Here is a 21,094-nt window from a genome sequence, read left to right as displayed (position 1 = left end):
TTGTAAATAAGAATTTGTTCTTAACTGACTTGCCTAGTTAAATAAAGGTTAAATAAAATATATATATAATAATAATTATAATAATCCGTACCCTAACCTTAACCCAAAAACCTAGCTCCTAACCCTTAACGTAATTCTAACACTAAGTCTAATCTTAATCCTAAACCTCCTAGAAATAGCATTTGACCTTGTGGGGACTAACAAAATGCCCCCAGTTGTTCAAATGTTTGTTTGTTTACTATTAGTTAAATAGTTAAACACACACACACACACACACACACACACACACACACACACACACACACACATACACACACACACACACACACACACACACACACACACACACACACACACACACACACACACAGGCCTGTGCCCACTGACACAGTGTTAAGTTGATAGACGAGGTGCTGTGGGGTGAGGATGTATTGCCAGAGCCAGACAGTACTTGGCTGGCTGGTGAAATGGAACCTTGGGTGTAATTTGTGCCTGGTCTGGTCCTGATGGTTGATTCATTGTGATGTTTTACAGAGCCGTCTGATAACAGACTGATGGTTGATTCATAGTGATGTTTTACAGAGCCGTCTGATAACAGACTGATGGTTGATTCATAGTGATGTTTTACAGAGCCGTCTGATAACTGACTGATGGTTGATTCATAGTGATGTTTTACAGAGCCGTCTGATAACAGACTGATGGTTGATTCATTGTGATGTTTTACAGAGCCGTCTGATAACTGACTGATGGTTGATTCATTGTGATGTTTTACAGAGCCGTCTGATAACAGACTGATGGTTGATTCATTGTGATGTTTTACAGAGCCGTCTGATAACAGACTGATGGTTGATTCATTGTGATGTTTTACAGAGCCGTCTGATAACAGACTGATGGTTGATTCATTGTGATGTTTTACAGAGCCGTCTGATAACAGACTGATGGTTGATTCATAGTGATGTTTTACAGAGCCGTCTGATAACAGACTGATGGTTGATTCATAGTGATGTTTTACAGAGCCGTCTGATAACAGACTGATGGTTGATTCATAGTGATGTTTTACAGAGCCGTCTGATAACAGACTGATGGTTGATTCATTGTGATGTTTTACAGAGCCGTCTGATAACAGACTGATGGTTGATTCATTGTGATGTTTTACAGAGCCGTCTGATAACAGACTGATGGTTGATTCATAGTGATGTTTTACAGAGCCGTCTGATAACAGACTGATGGTTGATTCATTGTGATGTTTTACAGAGCCGTCTGATAACAGACTGATGGTTGATTCATTGTGATGTTTTACAGAGCCGTCTGATAACAGACTGATGGTTGATTAATAGTGATGTTTTACAGAGCCGTCTGATAACAGACTGATGGTTGATTCATAGTGATGTTTTACAGAGCCGTCTGATAACAGACGGATGGTTGATTCATTGTGATGTTTTACAGGTGCCAATTAATTAAAACCCCCCAAAAAATGTGAACCTAAATCTAGGCCAGAATACACCAGCATATCAGCTAGATAACCAACAAACCACATCACTCTTCTATGTTATGCCCTTACACAACCACAAAAAGACAATTCAGCAATGTTCTCTGGTCTGCCTCAACCGTGTTTGGTGGATGGGTTCACGTCTAAAAAAAACGTCTTGTTTCTTAACCAATGTACAAGCTCTGCTGTTGTGCCATGTTTGGGACACACCATGTTGTCTGCAGTTTACGTGCTTTCCTTCACACGTGTGACTATTAAACCGTCAACAAGGATAGAAAAAGCTCCTCCGGTAGTTCTGTCGTGGTGCAGCAATCATAGAGCTGTGTCCCCAGCAGGGCACTCTAACGGGACAATGATTAGGGATGTGTCTAAATGACACACTATCCCCTACTGTATATAGTGCACTACGTTTGACCGGATCCCTATGGCCCCTGGTAAAAAGTAGTGCCCTATAAAGGGGATAGGATCCCATTTGGGACTCTAACTAGGCATCGCCAGATAGGACCAGAAGACTATAACATGTAATGTAACTAGCTTGTGGTGCCATATGGTGCTTCAACAGCCCACTAGGATGTGGTGAACATTGTGTAGGAAGAGGGAGCAATATCTACTTTCACTATTCTACTCATACTATGTGTTCAACTCCACCGGTGCATCAGAGTGCTCATATCAAAGTACATGTCAGACATCTAGCTGACTGATGGGCTGTCAATCATCACAAGTATTCTACTGACATCTCTGCATCCTGTCTGTCACCACTGCATGCACTAATAAACCAGTGAATTATGGGATAGTTAACATGGCAGATACTGATTTCAGTAAAGGCTTCTGTGTGGAAAGCTGTTTCGTTATCATGGCAAAGCCCAACAAGACAATGTATCAACAGCTTCACAGTCCCAGTACAATACCAAACCTCAACTGACTCCAAACCTCATCTGACCCCAAACCTCATCTGACCCCAAACCTCATCTGACACCAAACCCCATCTGACACCAAACCTCATCTGACACCAAACCTCATCTGACACCAAACCTCATCTGACCCCAAACCTCATCTGACCCCAAACCTCATCTGACCCCAAACCTCATCTGACACCAAACCTCATCTGACACCAAACCTCATCTGACACCAAACCTCATCTGATACTGAACCTCATCTGACCCCGAACCTCATCTGATACTGAACCTCATCTGACACTAAACCCAGGAGACGTGAAAAGAGAAAGAGAGAGTGAGAAGATCCTACCTGAGACACATGCGACCCGTGTCCGGACCCCCCCATCCAGACGTTTCTCATGGTTGGAGACTCTGTGGAATAAAGGTTTGAACAGATGAATGCTGTACATTTCCCTGTGAAAGGATTGTTTCTCCAGTCACCAGACAACAGAACAGAAAGACAGACTGGCCTGTCCACACTGTGGCACTATGACTGGGCTCTGTTATAGACAGTCCCAGGACCATTCCATTCACTGGCAGGGCATGTTTGACAGGGGTGCTGCAGGGGGGATCCCGATAAGTAGGCCCTTCAGCACTTCCAAGAGGATATGGTTAAAGGGGGGTACGGGGTCAGATGGGCGGGTCAGAGACAGGAACTCTAAACAGGGTCAGATAGATTCCTCATGATTCTGCCAAAAGAAGCGGTAGGTGGGGAGCAAGGCTTGTGTTGGTTTTCAGAGCACCTGACTGAAACCTGATATGCTGCCTGGAAGAAACATTCCAGATGAGAGAGAGAGAGGAGAGAGAGGAGAGATCGAGAGAGGAGAGATATAGAGAGGAGAGATAGAGGAGAGATAGAGAGAGAGGAGAGAGATAGAGAGGAGAGAGATAGAGAGGCGAGGAGAGATATAGAGGAGAGAGAGGAGAGAGGAGAGGAGAGATATAGAGGAGAGAGAGGAGAGAGAGGAGAGAGAGAGAGAGGAGAGATATAGAGAGAGAAGAGAGAGAGAAAGGAGAGATGAGAGATAGAGAGGAGAGAGAGTAGAGAGAGAGGAGAGATATAGAGAGATGGAGAGAGAGAGAGTAGAGAGAGAGGAGAGATATAGAGTAGAGAAAGGAAAGAGAGGAGAGAGAGAGAGACATTAACTTACTTTGGGGTGGACTTTGGGATGGAAGGTAGAGCTCTCTCTCCCTCTGTTGGTGATAGTCAGAGGCAGTTAGATGTAGGGTTAGCAGTACAGTTACAGTCCATAAACAGCATCCATCCTAATGCCCACATTCATCATTATTAATATCATTTAATAATATTAGACATCAAATATGTAACATTCTTTCATATATGAGCCTAAAGCAGAGAAGAGCCCCCAAAAGCCTTGAATGGATACTTCTTTCTCCCTTGTGAATTCATTCATGTTTTAAAAAGACGGAATTCCTTGAGTGAAATGAATAGTAGTGAAAGCTGTTTCCAGGCAATTTGATTTGTTGCGTTCAGCTTTCCAAATGACTGGAGAAATGGAGTGGAGAAATGAAATGGCAGTCCCTCAACAGCCTCTCATAAAGCCATGTGTTTATTACTGGGCTGACTTCCTGGAAAAACATGATGCTATTACAACATTAATACCACATCTATAATCTCAAATGAAAATCGATTACAAAACATATGAAGTCGTGGATGAATGTGAGCTCACTTACTGAAGAATGTGTTTGTTTCATATGATTATGTTTTACTTTTTGGGTTTTGGGTTTGCTTTTCGTGTATTGTGTAATTGATGTGTAAATAAATGTGTATTGTGTAATTGATGTGTATATAGACGTGTATTGTGTAATTGATGTGTATATAGATGTGTATTGTGTAATTGATGTGAATATAGATGTGTATTGTGTAATTGATGTGAATATAGACGTGTATTGTGTAATTGATGTGAATATAGACGTGTATTGTGTAATTGATGTGTATATAGATGTGTATTGTGTAACTAATGTGTATATAGATGTGTATTGTGTCATTGATGTGTGTATAGACGTGTATTGTGTAATTGATGTGTGTATAGACGTGCATGGTGTAATTGATGTGTGTATAGACGTGTATTGTGTAATTGATGTGTTTATAGACGTGCATGGTGTAATTGATGTGTGTATAGACGTGTATTGTGTAATTGATGTGTTTATAGACGTGCATGGTGTAATTGATGTGTGTATAGACGTGTATTGTGTAATTGATGTGTTTATAGACGTGCATGGTGTAATTGTTATTTATTGATGTGTTTGACAGGTCGTTATTGTAAATAAGAATGTGTTCTTCATGGACATACCTGTATAAATAAAGGTCAAATAAATCCTATTACATCTATCAATCTGTGACACTACAATCCAGCCTCAGTGCAGTGGAGTCTGGAGCTCTTTCCACCACTGCTCTAACACAGTCAAGTCCATTGTCCACAGTACACAACACAGCAGCATGGCTGTCAGTCTGAACTTCCACTACATAGAGGAAAAGGGGAATGTCTGCTCACTGTGTTTCAGACAGTCCCTCTTTCTCTGTTTCGGCCTTGTTTTTATCCAGATCCTGTTGTTATTGTGGGTGTGTGTAAAACCCCTCCACTCAGTGTAAAGGTGTCAGGAGCAGTGTTAGCGTACCCTTTTGAACACGGACGATGAAGGACTGGGAGACTCCGTTGACCAGGCGACAGTATCCGTCTATCAGGTCAGCCATGTTCTCTGCCGTGTTCAGAGACGCTGTGGTCACCGTCAGAGGCTGCAGACACACACAGACAGTCAGACAGACAGACAGTCAGACACAGTCAAACAGACACAGTCAGACAGACAGTCAGACACAGTCACAGACACAGTTAGGCAACAAAGAGGCTTCATCAGCAGGGCTACCTCCTCCAGCTGAGACCTCCAGTTAGGACAAAGCACAGCACATCAAAGGAGAGAAGTGAGAGGATGAAAACACACACACACACACACACACACTCCATCAAAGATCCCATGCAGGGAGGAGTATGTTTTGCTAGTATCAGGGGTGCGTCTTCTTCCCTTGGAGAATCCCTTAGTGCTCAATCAAATGTTTACTACTCAGAGTTCCTCATCTGTCAACCAGCTACAGTGCTGGAAATAACTTCACTGAGGCCACTGCAGGGCATGTTACTGAATTCATGCACGCTCACACACACGCTCACACACACACACACACACACGCTCTCACACACACACACACACACACACACACACACACACACTGTACCTCAGGGGCTCCAGCCACATTGAGCAGCAGCATCCCCTGGCGCACCTTGTCCTCTGTGCTGGAGTACTGGATGGTCTGTATCTGGGTGAAGTTGGCCAGATGTGTCGGCTGAACACACGGACAGAACAGAAAGCACAGAATGAAACATCCATGGTGGTAGTCATCTTCCTGGCTAGCCTGAACGTCACTGAACGACTGAATAAGACCTGAACTGGGTAGGAAATGCAATTCTACAAAATGTACAGAAGAATGTGAATAAAAGGTGAATAAAGAAAGCCTTGATAACTCAGCAGTACTCACAGTCGATCCTTTGTCTGTCAGGTAGCTGATGCCCTCCTCAGGTCCAATGGCAAGCTCCACAGAGATAATCCAACTAGACTAGAAGACAGACAGAGAGATGGACATAGAGACAGGCAGGACAGACAGACAGACAGACAGACAGATGAAAGAAGCAACAGTGTCTGTCATGCCCAGCAGGTGTCACTGTGAAACACGTCATGAAGGCTACTGAGCTGAGCTCTTCCTGTCTGGAACCCTGCCAGCCAGGGTTTCCCAGAGGACAGCCAACCGTTATCACAGCGGGATAGTGAAATGTCTATCACTAGCCTACTTACCCCAAGGGCACATTTAAAACATTCCTTGTCGAATCTGTAAATGGGAGACAAGATCTCAAAGAACTTGTGAATGCTCTGTTCATCGTTTAGGTTGGCAAATTGTTTGAAGGTCTGCTGAATCAGTTTCCTTAGTGGTTTAGCCTTAGAGAGTAGAGAGAGAGAGAGAGATACAAAGGGTAAGGACTCCTACATGTCTTGGCAGAAGAAAGTTACTAACAACAGATAAAGACTGAGGGTATGAAAAAGTGAACATCCTTATCAATTATAAGGCTACACCTACAAATAGTGATTACCAAAAAATCATCAACAGAACTAAATGATCATACAGTATGTGTTTGGATTGACTCTCAACATAAAGTCAACTGTAAACATTATTATTCCTTAGAAGAGTCATTCATCAGCATCCTATCAGATGACTCATAGACACATCCACACCAGGAGCCTCTGACACCACAGCCCAATAATGAGTCATGACAATAAGATCAGCTGCATCCTGTGAAAGCAGAAACTCTCTGTCTCTGCCACCCTCTCCTCCCATCACTCCCACTAATTACAAGCATTTCAAAGAAAAATGCCAAACAAATCATAAATGTATGCTTTGAAATTCAAAAAGTGGAAAAGACAAATTGCTGAATCTAATCTGATTTTCTAGGATGATGACACCTCATTTGATCCTTGAAAGCATTTACATGAATCTGAAATGGGTAAAAAAAACAAGATGTTCTAATTATGCAAATATTAACTTGGCGGACCATCAATTATGAACCGCCTAATTGGATAACAACAATCAAGGTAATTAGTCACATGATGGGCTCTGGGATCCTATACGAGTGCTCTCCTGTGCACATCTCTACACAACAAATTAATCTCTGTCAGTCTGCTCAATTAGTGCACAAAGCCTACTGAGTGAACCATCCATTTTCAGTTGCGTCTCGGTATCATTCATGGTGTTTCATAATTCAAAGCCTGATACCAGTGAGTCTCAGTTGCAGTGTCTTACACATACAGATGTAGGATCTACATTTGACCAGTATTGCTGAAGAAAAATAATCCTGCAGCAACAGAATTTGAACATTTAGTCCACAATGTTGCATGATCGGTGGTAAGGCTTTTAGCTGGCCCAAATTAGGCTACATGAAAAGTGCAACATTGTTAATATAAACGTGTGTTTTCAGAATTGACCGCTTTCCCAAAAACGTACATAAAAACTTAATCTACTTCTCTGCTATTTAAATCTGAAATCAGAATAGAAATGTATTCTACCAACCAAATTATAGCACTGGGGGAGGCATACAGATCACCCCGACTCATTAAACTAACCCACTATAACAACTAACTAACCAAATTATAGCACTGGGGGAGGCATACAGCTCACCCCAACTCATTAACCCTAACCCACTATAACAACTAACTAACCAAATTATAGCACTGGGGGAGGCATACAGCTCACCCCAACTCATTAAACTAACCCACTATAACAACTAACTAACCAAATTATAGCACTGGGGGAGGCATACAGCTCACCCCAACTCATTAAACTAACCCGCTATAACAACTAACTAACCAAATTATAGCACTGGGGGAGGCATACAGCTCACCCCAACTCATTAAACTAACCCACTATAACAACTAACTAACCAAATTATAGCACTGGGGGAGGCATACAGCTCACCCCGACTCATTAAACTAACCGACTATAACAACTAACTAACCAAATTATAGCACTGGGGGAGGAATACAGCTCACCCCGACTCATTAAACTAACCCACTATAACAACTAACTAACCAAATGATAGCACTGGGGGAGGCATACAGCTCACCCCAACTCATTAACCCTAACCCGCTATAACAACTAACTAACCAAATTATAGCACTGGGGGAGGCATACAGCTCACCCCAACTCATTAAACTAACCCACTATAACAACTAACTAACCAAATTATAGCACTGGGGGAGGCATACAGCTCACCCCAACTCATTAAACTAACCCGCTATAACAACTAACTAACCAAATTATAGCACTGAGGGAGACATACAGCTCACCCCAACTCATTAAACTAACCCACTATAACAACTAACTAACCAAATTATAGCACTGGGGGAGGCATACAGCTCACCCCGACTCATTAAACTAACCCACTATAACAACTAACTAACCAAATTATAGCACTGGGGGAGGCATACAGCTCACCCCGACTCATTAAACTAACCCACTATAACAACTAACTAACCAAATTATAGCACTGGGGGAGGCATACAGCTCACCCCAACTCATTAAACTAACCCACTATAACAACTAACTAACCAAATTATAGCACTGGGGGAGGCATACAGCTCACCCCAACTCATTAAACTAACCCACTATAACAACTAACTAACCAAATTATAGCACTGAGGGAGGCATACAGCTCACCCCAACTCATTAACCCTAACCCACTATAACAACTAACTAACCAAATGATAGCACTGAGGGAGGCATACAGCTCACCCCAACTCATTAAACTAACCCGCTATAACAACTAACTAACCAAATTATAGCACTGGGGGAGGCATACAGCGCACCCCAACTCATTAACCCTAACCCACTATAACAACTAACTAACCAAATTATAGCACTGAGGGAGGCATACAGCTCACCCCAACTCATTAAACTAACCCGCTATAACAACTAACTAACCAAATTATAGCACTGGGGGAGGCATACAGCTCACCCCAACTCATTAAACTAACCCACTATAACAACTGACTAACCAAATTATAGCACTGGGGGAGGCATACAGCTCACCCCAACTCATTAAACTAACCCACTATAACAACTAACTAACCAAATTATAGCACTGGGGGAGGCATACAGCTCACCCCGACTCATTAAACTAACCCACTATAACAACTAACTAACCAAATTATAGCACTGGGGGAGGCATACAGCTCACCCCGACTCATTAAACTAACCCACCATAACAACTAACTAACCAAATTATAGCACTGGGGGAGGCATACAGCTCACCCCGACTCATTAACCCTAACCCACTATAACAACTAACTAACCAAATTATAGCACTGGGGGAGGCATACAGCTCACCCCAACTCATTAAACTAACCCACTATAACAACTAACTAACCAAATTATAGCACTGGGGGAGGCATACAGCTCACACCAACTCATTAAACTAACCCACTATAACAACTAACTAACCAAATTATAGCACTGGGGGAGGCATACAGCTCACCCCAACTCATTAAACGAACCCACTATAACAACTAACTAACCAAATTATAGCACTGGGGGAGGCATACAGCTCACCCCAACTCATTAAACTAACCCACTATAACAACTAACTAACCAAATTATAGCACTGGGGAAGGCATACAGCTCACCCCGACTCATTAAACTAACCCACTATAACAACTAACTAACCAAATTATAGCACTGGGGGAGGCATACAGCTCACCCCAACTCATTAAACTAACCCACTATAACAACTAACTAACCAAATTATAGCACTGGGGGAGGCATACAGCTCACCCCAACTCATTAAACTAACCCACTATAACAACTAACTAACCAAATTATAGCACTGGGGGAGGCATACAGCTCACCCCAACTCATTAAACTAACCCACTATAACAACTAACTAACCAAATTATAGCACTGGGGGAGGCATACAGCTCACCCCAACTCATTAAACTAACCCACTATAACAACTAACTAACCAAATTATAGCACTGGGGGAGGCATACAGCTCACCCCAACTCATTAAACTAACCCACTATAACAACTAACTAACCAAATTATAGCACTGGGGGAGGCATACAGCTCACCCCGACTCATTAAACTAACCCACTATAACAACTAACTAACCAAATTATAGCACTGGGGGAGGCATACAGCTCACCCCGACTCATTAAACTAACCCACTATAACAACTAACTAACCAAATTATAGCACTGGGGGAGGCATACAGCTCACCCCGACTCATTAAACTAACCCACTATAACAACTAACTAACCAAATTATAGCACTGGGGGAGGCATACAGCTCACCCCAACTCATTAAACTAACCCACTATAACAACTAACTAACCAAATTATAGCACTGGGGGAGGCATACAGCTCACCCCAACTCATTAAACTAACCCACTATAACAACTAACTAACCAAATTATAGCACTGGGGGAGGCATACAGCTCACCCCAACTCATTAAACTAACCCACTATAACAACTAACTAACCAAATTATAGCACTGAGGGAGGCATACAGCTCACCCCAACTCATTAAACTAACCCACTATAACAACTAACTAACCAAATTAGCGACCTCATTTACTATAGCTAACCCATGGCCTACCTATCTAAAACATCCACTTTTACTTCTGCAATGTGCTGCTACTAGTACTTCTGGGCTACTTACCACTACTACCACCTAGTCTCCCACTGAAGGCTACTATCTACCATGTATAAAACAGTCCCTCCCTCTTCTACACCAGCCTACATTCTTCAACAGCAACACACTTTTAAACTTCTTCCACTAGATGCACCATCATATTTCTTTCCCCAAATAATAACCTAAAAGTCCTATTGAGTAGAAGTACTAGTCAGAGTGTAGTTATTTGTGATGAAACGTGATCTAACTGCCCCACACTCCAAAGGAATAAGGTTGATATAGTAGCCAGGCCTGATATTTTATTAGAATTAACTTTGACTGTATGTCACTGCTTCTCTTAAGAACAACGTTTTAAACTTATTTGACTACAACAAATGTTTCTTCACGGTAAATTACCATCTAGTGTCTCTTGTGTTTTTATTTTCTAATTTAAAGTGCATCGTTGGGAAAGAGCTTGTTAGTAAGCATTTTACTGTAAGGTTGTATTCAGCGCATGTGACTAATACTATTTGATGTGATTTGATTTAAAGTCACAATGCTCTATTACAGGGATAGGCAACTTTGATTGGGGTGGGGGACACAAAAAATCGGAACTTATCATGAAGGGCCCCAGTTGCTCACGGATCTGCGTACCCTCATCCATACAAACACATGCAGTCAGAGCCGGCCCTAGACTTTTGGGGGCCCTAAGTGACATTTCTAAGCTTTAGAGTGGTCGGTAATTCGACCATGATTACTACAAGTTTAGATAGCTGGCTAGACTAACTTACCAATCTAAAAAGGTTAGGGGACATGGGCTAATTGAGTGACTGTCAGTGACTGACATAACAAGAGAATAACTGCTGATGCACAACCACATTTAGAAATAGCACCTTGTTTTCTCAAAACTTCTAACTCTCAACAGTGAATTAAGACCCAGATTTATTTTCTTCTTTTGTTTTGTAAAATTGATCCGCGGGCCTACAAAAGCTTCCTAAGACCAACTGACCAGCGTTTTGCAAAGAGCAAGACACACAAACTAACAGCACAGAACAGAAAACATGTTTCATATTAATGTGAGTGTTGCACCTATTTCTCAATGCCAGAAACACATTTAATAGTAACTGAGGGCACCAAAGGAAAACATTCCAAATTACAAACTCTTAAATCAATTTTAATAATATTGTAATGTTGTTTTAAAAGTTGGGCTTGAGGTTTTCTCCAAATCAGCTCTATCTTCTGAAACAATCCAATAACGCCCTACAGTTAGTGTCACACGGTGGGGAAATACAAAGCCAAGCTCAGCTTCGTGCCCTCCTGGGTCACACGGTGGAGAAATACAAAGCCAAGCTCAGCCTTCGTGTCCTCCTGGGTCACACGGTGGGGAAATACAAAGCCAAGCTCAGCTTCGTGCCGGTCCTTGTGGGTTTGTTCGTAGGTGTAAAGACAGTAACAATATCAAGCTAGCAATTGCATTTTTACTCATCATCTTCCTTTTGATCAACCTTTTAGTGTTTAGTGAAGTTTATAGTTTGGTGAAGTTTTTTGCACACAATGAAAAACATCCTAATAAGTTGGATAAGTTTGTGAGAATGAGGCGGGCGAATTGGGCATCTACTCGTCAATCAGCAATCTGAGGAGCACATTTCATCCCTGAGAATTTCCACGGCTAACAACAATGGAAGGAGGACTTAAGCAAGAAGTTGCTTCTCAAAGTGGATTCTGTCCATAGCATCAGCGTGGCTTCTAAAGCGTCTCAAACAGCCAGCAGCATGGAGTATTATCACGGTCTTCACTGAGCATGGAAGTGAACCGGTAAGGGGTATGATCTGTCCATAGCATCAACGTGGCTTCTAAAGTGTCTCAAACAGCCAGCAGCATGGAGTATTATCACGGTCTTCACTGAGCATGGAAGTGAACCGGTAAGGGGTATGATCTGTCCATAGCATCAACGTGGCTTCTAAAGTGTCTCAAACAGCCAGCAGCATGGAGTATTATCACGGTCTTCACTGAGCATGGAAGTGAACCGGTAAGGGGTATGATCTGTCCATAGCATCAACGTGGCTTCTAAAGCGTCTCAAACAGCCAGCAGCATGGAGTATTATCACGGTCTTCACTGAGCATGGAAGTGAACCGGTAAGGGGTATGATCTGTCCATAGCATCAACGTGGCTTCTAAAGCGTCTCAAACAGCCAGCAGCATGGAGTATTATCACGGTCTTCACTGAGCATGGAAGTGAACTGGGTAAGGGGTATGATCTGTCCATAGCATCAACGTGGCTTCTAAAGTGTCTCAAACAGCCAGCAGCATGGAGTATTATCACGGTCTTCACTGAGCATGGAAGTGAACCGGTAAGGGGTATGATCTGTCCATAGCATCAACGTGGCTTCTAAAGTGTCTCAAACAGCCAGCAGCATGGAGTATTATCACGGTCTTCAGTGAGCATGGAAGTGAACCGGTAAGGGGTATGATCTGTCCATAGCATCAACGTGGCTTCTAAAGTGTCTCAAACAGCCAGCAGCATGGAGTATTATCACGGTCTTCAGTGAGCATGGAAGTGAACCGGTAAGGGGTATGATCTGTCCATAGCATCAACGTGGCTTCTAAAGCGTCTCAAACAGCCAGCAGCATGGAGTATTAACACGGTCTTCAGTGAGCATGGAAGTGAACTGGGTAAGGGGTATGATCTTTGTATGTCTGGAACTTTCTCACACATCATTATTCATGATTCATTCATGATTATCCATAATCATGGTAGTTTCCACATTCACGTAGAAGTGTTTAGAAACATATTCTATTCTTATTTACAATAAAAGTATTTACAATACTATTCATTTCTATTGGGCACAAAATGATCTGAAACACAACCAAAGCAAATTGTGAAAGCATCCAACACGTTTGTAGAGTCACAAGCTTGATGTAGTCATTGCTTGCTAGGAATATGGGAACAAATACACAACTTTTGACTACTTTAATACACTTATAAATACATTTGTCCAAACACTTTTGGTTCCCTAAAATGGGGGGGCTATGTACAAAAAGTGCTGTAATTTCTAAACAGTTCATCTGATATGGATGAATACCCTAAAGATGACAGTCTGCACTTTAACCTTATAGACATTGTATCATTTCAAATCCAAAGTTCTGGAGAACAGAGCCAAAACAACAAACAATGTGTCACTGTCCAAATACTTTTGGACCTCACTGTCCAGTAACAAAGTCGTCCTGAATACATCTGACCTGTTTTCCACCCTGGTCATAGGCCTATAGCCATGTCAAAATACACATAATTGGGGGAAATGTGTTTCATAAAAAATACAAATAAAAGTTTTAAAACCTAGACAGACACAGTATTAGTCCTTTCCGCTCCTGGTGATTTCTGCACTGTCATCTGCTTTGTTAATGTTGGCCTCAGATTCTAAAAAGCAGGAAGGGATTGGGGTGAAGGTGCAATCTGTGTAAAGTATGTCAGCACGACTCAGCAGCCAATCACATAATCTGTTGTTCACTTCTGTTCCAGTACAGTAAGTTCCAACACACAGCCTTATCTCTGCAAACATCTGCATCACACACACACACACACACACACACAGTCAGGCAGGCAACAGAGACAGACAACAACACAGAGAGAAGGAAAACACTAAAGATAGATAGGTGGGTTAACCTTTGTTGTTGTTTCTTCTTTAAGTATGTAAACACAGTTATGTGAGCTATTGGCTCACTCCAATATAGAATCCTTCCGTGCCGCAGGATACATTCCGAGTAAGGATTTTCAGGTAAGTCCAGGGGCCAATTCCAATTTAATTAGAAATTCCATTTCAATTCTTGAATTCACTCATGAAGTGGAGAATCTTTTTTTTATTCAATTTTTTTCTTTTTTTTTCTTTTCAGTTATGGAATTTGAATTGAATTGAAATTAGACAGTTTGGATTTTATCATTTTGGAATTGAATTATAATTCCAAAAACATGCAATCTTTGGAATGTAATATTTTCACATTTCCCAGTTAATGGAAATAATGCACATAGTATCAAACTGTTCTGTAGGATTTGTATAAAATAATCTAGGCTACTTTTTTCTATGTAGAACCTAAAAGGGTTCTCCGGTTGTCCCCATAGGAGAACCCTATGAAGAACCCTTTTTGGTTACAGGTATAACTATTTTGGGTTCCATGTATAACCCTGGGGAAAGGGTTCTACATGGAACCCAACAGGGTTCTACCTGGAACCAAAAATGGTTCTTCACTGGGTTCTCCTATGGGGACAACCGGAGAACCATAACAGGTTCTACATAGAAAAAAAGGTGCTAAGAGTGTATTCCTATATTTCCAGTATAGCTACTGTAGGCTGTCTGAACAGTGACATGATGAGCTTGAAAGCCTGAGGGAATTAAATTTGAATTTGTGGAATTGTTGTGGATAATATTGAATTGGGAATTCAATTCTTGAAATTAAAAAACTGACCTGAATTTTGAATTGAATTAAATGTAATTTACAGGGAGAGAGAATTGAATTAGAATGTAATTTGTATAATTGACCACAACCATGGTACTGCGGCTGCCCCCCTTAAATAGCTGCCGTCGCACTACTTCCACCTCGTGTCCTTTTTCGAGGCGCCGTAGATCACCGACAAAAAGGATTGGAGTAATCCAACACCTCCCATAACCATGGTTACATACTGTACGTAGCCTTTGTTATGTAGCACTATATTCGATCACTCCAATATGGTATCACAGTACCAGATTAAATCAGTGAACTAGTCTTTGGTCAGACAAAGAGCAAAGTCCAGTCCGGACTGAGCTCAGAGCAGTCCTGTTTGCTGTGTCCCTCTGCCCCTTCCCAGGGAAGCAGATACAACACGAAGAACACCCCTCCCGACCACATAGGTGGGGTCAACATGTGCTAGACAGCATCCAACTGGCCGAGGCGCAAACGTCTGAGAGGGGAACTCCTTTGAGCAGGGCCCACGAGGTAGTAACTCCTCCAAAAGAATGCGCCACCACAGCTAAAGGCAAAGGCCTGCCGGCCAGCCGAAATGCTGCAGTAACAACATGAGAGTCTGTTCGGATAGGCCCTGGCCCAGAACTCTCTCACCCTAGCAAACGAAAGCCGATAAAACCTTTTGCATTGGCTGTGTCTGTGAAATTAAGTGTCCATTGCCCCAGCCGAGCAAACACGCTGGGGGAAGCCCCTAGTTAACCAGCAACAGCGCAAGAAGCATATGTGGACAACTGTAATGGCCGGTTCACACTTCACTCAGACAGAACCCTTGTTCAGAATGAGGGGTTAGGATGGAGGTCGACACTTCTTTCATCTGAACCCATTCAGATATATTCAGTCAACCAGGGCTTCAACACCAGAAGAACCTGAGACATAGGCACCAGAACTGATGCGGTACCGGCAACGGAATTGGAGTTCGTAGCCCTCCAGCAATGTATTCAGTACCCATGGGAGCTCCACCTGCCTATCTCCGTTTGCTCTTTGGGACTGTGAGAGGCTGCCAAGGCCGGCGGCAGGCACGTCAAATCAAATGAAAGTGTATTGACTGCGTACATAGTTTAGAAGATGTTATAGCGGGTGCAGAAAAATGCTGTAGGACAGGGAGAAAGCACATGAAGACTCAATTAGCCTAGCTATCTGGCTAGCTAACTTAGCTAGCTATCTTAGCCAACTAGCTTCTCAAGGTTTGATGCAGTCAAGACAGGTACTACGTAATCATATTGGATGATAAACAACCTAGCTATGACAAGCTAGAAGTCAGTCTACTAGCGCAAGTCAGTTCGGTTGGTTGCTGCCTCTCCCTCCCTCCTCCTTGCTCCTGTTTCACTTTCTCACAGTACACTCACCACAAGGGCCCTCCTCTTCCTCGCAAGGTCCCTCCTCCTCCTGCTCTGCCTCACGCTATATCAGCTCTGGTGAATAAAGTAGCTTACAAATGGACTTTTCTGCTGCTTCCCTCACTCTGATCCAACCACGTCTATACGGAACTGGTCGTCCTCGGGTCCTTTCGGAACGGGTCTCTTGTCTACATTGAAAAATGTATTTATGCATATTTGGCCGGGTGGGAAAGCCCAAGGTCATTTTGGAACGGGTCCAACCTTTTAGACCTCTACTTGAGGCCTAACATAACAATCCCTGTCACAAAAGACAATGCCAGGAACATTGTGAATGATGTCACAGAAACTGGACTTGGGCCAAAAATAGGATGCTTTTTAAAATTTGTATTTATTAACTGCTAAAATTAACTACAGTAACGGTTGGAATTTCATTTTTCCGCTGTATCATACCCAGAACCGTGACTCCAAAACCGCAAAATGTACTGAATCGTGGTTTTAGCGAACCGGTACACCCCTAGTAAATACTGTATATTAGCTATGTCAAGAGTCTAGTATATAAATACGCGGCGTGTATAAACACTAACAAAAAAATGCAATGTACAGTAGTAATTATATTAGAATAATAACATGTCAAAAGTCCAGTGTATAAATACACAGTGTGAAAAACAGTATAAAAGGAAGTGTCCAGTGTTTAATGTCTCTATGCATGGGACGGCAGATTGGCTGTGTGTGTTTCAGATTGACTGCTGGGCTCCGCCTTCTGAGACATAGGCCGCTGCCTGTGGGCAGAGACACCTTGCCTTTCTCACAGCGAAACACCATACTGGACATGGTAGTTTCTCTCTGTGTAACACCAGCAGTGTAATAGAGCATGTGAGTTTCTAAGGGAAAAGAGGATGGGGGTTGGAGGGGGACAACAGAGCACCCAGATGGAGAGGCTAGCTAGCTGCTCCAAGCTATTGAATAGCTGTGGGTATACGTCTGCCCTATACACTAAGATACAGCTCTTACCTAGCGAATCCTCTCAGGAATGCGCAGAGAAAGAGAAGAGGTGGAAGTAGTGCCGCTGCAACTATTTAAGGGGGGGGCAGCCGCAGCATAACCCGGTACACAGGACTAATCAGAAAATCCTTACTCTGAATGTATCCTGCCACGCGGAAGGATACCATATTAGAGTGATAAAATATAGTGCTACATAAGAAGAAGAACAATAACAAGAGATGTTGTTTGTTTTGCAGGCTGGAACAATGGAGCTGTGTAGTAGCGTGGTGTTGGGAGGCCTGGTGTTGTTGCTTCTACTGTGGTTGTTCAGGCTGAGGAGACAGAGACATGTCCATCTACCCCCAGGACCCTGCGCCCTGCCGCTGCTAGGCAACTTGCATCAGATTGACAAACAGGCCCCCTTCAAGACCCTCACCAAGTGGAGTGGTGTGTATGGGCCAGTGATGACAGTGTATCTTGGGCCCCAGCGAGCCGTGGTGCTGGTGGGGTACGAGGCAGTCAAGGAGGCTCTGGTGGACCAGGCTGAGGATTTCACAGGACGCGCTCCTGTCCCCTTCCTGGTCCTAGTTACCAGGGGATACGGCCTGGCCATCAGTAATGGGGAGCGTTGGCACCAGCTGCGTCGTTTCACCCTGACCACGCTGAGAGACTTTGGGATGGGCCGTAAGAGGATGGAGGAGTGGATACAGGAGGAGAGCCAACACCTCATAGACAGTCTGGACGCCACTAAAGCCGTGCCCTTCGATCCTCATCCATTCCTGAGTCGCACCGTGTCCAACGTCATCTGCTCTCTGGTGTTCGGCCAGCGCTTCGGCTATGACGATGACAACTTCCTGCACTTGCTCAACATCCTCTCAGCTGTACTGCGCTTTGGAAGCAGCCCCTGTGGACAGCTGTACAACATCTTCCCCTGGCTGATGGAACGCCTGCCTGGTCGGCAGCAAGTCGTGTTCGGCCAGATGGACGAGCTGAGAGGCTTTGTGATGAAAAAGATCCACGAGCACCAGGAGACCATTGACCCAGGCAACCCTAGAGACTTCACAGACTGCTTCCTCACCAGACTCAACCAGGAGAAGGATGTGTCCTCCTCTGAGTTCCATTACGAGAACCTGGTGTCCACAGTGTTGGACCTCTTCCTTGCAGGAACAGAGACCACCAGCACCACTCTCAGATACGCCTTCATGCTGCTCCTCAAATACCCCGACATTCAGGAGCACGTTCAGCAGGAGATCGACACAGTGATTGGCCGACAGCGCGTCCCTCAGATGGAGGACAGGAAGTCCCTCCCCTTCACAGAAGCCATCATCCACGAGGTGCAGCGCTTCCTGGACATCGTCCCATTGAACCTCCCGCACTATGCCACCAAGAATATCTCATTCAGAGGGTACACTATCCCTCAGGGCACCGTGATCCTTCCCATGCTGCACTCTGTTCTGAGAGACCAGGACCACTGGGCCACGCCCACAACCTTCAATCCCAATCACTTCCTTGATCAGAATGGAAACTTCCAGAAGAACCCCGCCTTCTTGGCTTTCTCTGCAGGTAAGCGTGCCTGTGTGGGAGAGTCTCTGGCTCGTATGGAGATCTTTCTGTTCCTGGTGTCTCTGCTGCAACATTTCTCGTTCTCCTGTCCTGGAGGACCTGACAGCATTGACCTCAGCCCAGAGTTAAGCAGTTTCACTAACGTGCCGCGTCACTACCAGCTCATCGCTACCCCCCGCTGACCAGGAGGGGAATTGCAGCTGAACCACAGGAGGACGCAAGCATCCATGGGAGGGGGAGGCAGGCATTTTGGCAGTGCACAAGGGGGGAGAGAGAGTGTGAAAGGCTTGCTCATGCCAGCAGCCGGGCACAGCGGCAGGGACAACACTTTTATTATAGGAGTCATGAGGATAATGCACTTTACTGTTTGACAAATTCATGGTTTTATTTGCCCAAAAAATAAGACATTTTGATTGAGGTGACCAGGTTGAATGTGCAGATCGCACCAGTGTGACTAGTAATACATTTAACTCGTAGAGCCAAGTCAAAGGGTCGCAAAATGTTAGTAATTGGTCGCAGTCTGGAGCCCTGTAAGGGCAGACACAGAAACAGAGAGAATGAAGGATGAAGAGAGAGCCTGACCATTCCACCGGAACGGTTTCCAACAGGACTGTGAGGTTTGTGCAGAACTGGGACACCTATTCTCTGGGGTAAGACTATGAGGAGCAGCCAGCCAGCCAGCCAGCCAGCCAGCCAGCCAGGTGATGATACTGATTCAGTCTGAACAATGGCATCTCCCTGTTTGCAGAGGCCTATGATAGAACGCCCAGGATGGGGAAAGGGAGCAAAGAAGGTCTTCTTACCTTCACAGAGTCCAGCAAACTCTTGGGGAAGAATCTTCGTAAACCCACATCTTTTCTGCAGAGGACAGAGCAGAAAGAGTACTGCATTACAGCATTGGTCAACAAGAATATGTGCTCATTACACCAAAACGAGGTCAGCAGCAGGTGAAATTGAATTAATCATCTATAACCGGAGTAGAGATTTTTTTATTTATATCAAATCAATATTTTTTTTGCCATTTTCATTGTCACTGACTCTGTATCAAGCCTGGCATGTGAAAACACTACTTCTAAAATATTTTTTTTTAAAGGAGAGTTACTTAAAAAGAGAGTGCCTTTAAAACAGCATAATTCCCTCTTAAAGCACTACTATGTTTTAGTTGGCTCCAGATAGAGCACCTGTCAGTTGGTAGATGGCAACAGGACTGAGCATTTCCATAGCTAGCTACTGTGTAGTCAACGCCACACACTCACCACCCCTCCATAGCCCTATCATTTGGTTAAGAGCCAGCCTGTGGTCTCTCTCTGTATAGGCCAAGTACACAGTCTGGCCTAGATATATAACATCACCATTTACCCAGGCAGTTTGGCTGACTAATATCCCAGCGTGGTGGAGTGGTGTTGTTCTGGCTCTGCAACACACAGTCAGTCTGAAAATACATACTAACGCAAATACAGTGAGGGAAAAAAGTATGTGATCCCCTGCTGATTTTGTACGTTTGCCCACTGACAAAGAAATGATCAGTCTATAATTTTAATGGTAGGTTTATTTGAACAGTGAGAGACAGAATAACAACAAAAAAATCCAGAAAAACGCATGTCAAAAATTTTATAAATTGATTTGCATTTTAATGAGGGAAATAAGTATTTGACCCCCTCTCAATCAGAAAGATTTCTGGCTCCCAGGTGTCTTTTATACAGGTAACGAGCTGAGATTAGGCGATCACTCTTAAAGGGAGTGCTCCTAATCTCAGTTTGTTACCTGTATAAAAGACACCTGTCCACAGAAGCAATCAATCAATCAGATTCCAAACTCTCCACCATGGCCAAGACCAAAGAGCTCTCCAAGGATTTCAGGGACAAGAATGTAGACCTACACAAGGCTGGAATGGGCTACAAGACCATTGCCAAGCAGCTTGGTGAGAAGGTGACAACAGTGGGTGCGATTATTCGCAAATGGAAGAAACACAAAAGAACTGTCAATCTCCATCGGCCTGGGGCTCCATGCAAGATCTCACCTCGTGGAGTTGCAATGATCATGAGAACGGTGAGGAATCAGCCCAGAA

The 21,094-nt window shown here is 43.6% G+C and overlaps 2 protein-coding genes across 10 annotated transcripts in view; one reads left to right on the top strand and one right to left on the bottom strand.

Annotated features, from left to right (window-relative positions):
- LOC115176657 (focal adhesion kinase 1) overlaps positions 1–21,094 on the bottom strand; it is a 142,604-nt gene that overhangs the window by 53,692 nt on the left and 67,818 nt on the right. For all 7 annotated transcript variants that reach the window (XM_029736809.1, XM_029736804.1, XM_029736803.1 and 4 more), the window contains 7 exons: positions 19,830–19,884; positions 6,286–6,426; positions 5,972–6,049; positions 5,672–5,779; positions 5,062–5,179; positions 3,576–3,618; positions 2,735–2,796 (listed from right to left, as the gene is read on the bottom strand). In XM_029736809.1, the coding sequence (XP_029592669.1) occupies positions 2,735–2,796; positions 3,576–3,618; positions 5,062–5,179; positions 5,672–5,779; positions 5,972–6,049; positions 6,286–6,426; positions 19,830–19,884 (605 nt within the window). The remainder of the gene's footprint in view (positions 1–2,734; positions 2,797–3,575; positions 3,619–5,061; positions 5,180–5,671; positions 5,780–5,971; positions 6,050–6,285; positions 6,427–19,829; positions 19,885–21,094) is intronic.
- On the top strand, positions 14,201–20,118 carry LOC115176659 (cytochrome P450 2F3). 3 transcript variants are annotated; one of them, XM_029736815.1, is made up of 3 exons: positions 14,242–14,302; positions 17,201–17,355; positions 17,721–20,118. In XM_029736815.1, exon 3 carries the CDS (start codon positions 17,730–17,732, stop codon positions 19,206–19,208), a length of 1,479 nt encoding a protein of 492 aa, XP_029592675.1. In that variant the 5' UTR covers positions 14,242–14,302; positions 17,201–17,355; positions 17,721–17,729; the 3' UTR covers positions 19,209–20,118. The 3 variants fall into 3 exon arrangements, with proteins under 3 accessions (XP_029592673.1, XP_029592674.1, XP_029592675.1); XM_029736813.1 differs by lacking the exon at positions 17,201–17,355 and having other exon boundaries at positions 14,201–14,424; XM_029736814.1 differs by lacking the exon at positions 17,201–17,355 and having other exon boundaries at positions 14,215–14,302.

Source organism: Salmo trutta, chromosome 37 (genome assembly GCF_901001165.1).
Source record: "Salmo trutta chromosome 37, fSalTru1.1, whole genome shotgun sequence".
In the NCBI taxonomy this organism is placed as follows: Eukaryota; Metazoa; Chordata; class Actinopteri; order Salmoniformes; family Salmonidae; genus Salmo; species Salmo trutta.
This window is presented reverse-complemented; position numbering and strand designations above follow the sequence as displayed.

Bases quoted from the DNA above. Each gene is read 5' to 3' on its own strand.
- LOC115176659 (XM_029736813.1), top strand. From the start codon at position 17,730: ATGGAGCTGTGTAGTAGCGTGGTGTTGGGAGGCCTGGTGTTGTTGCTT.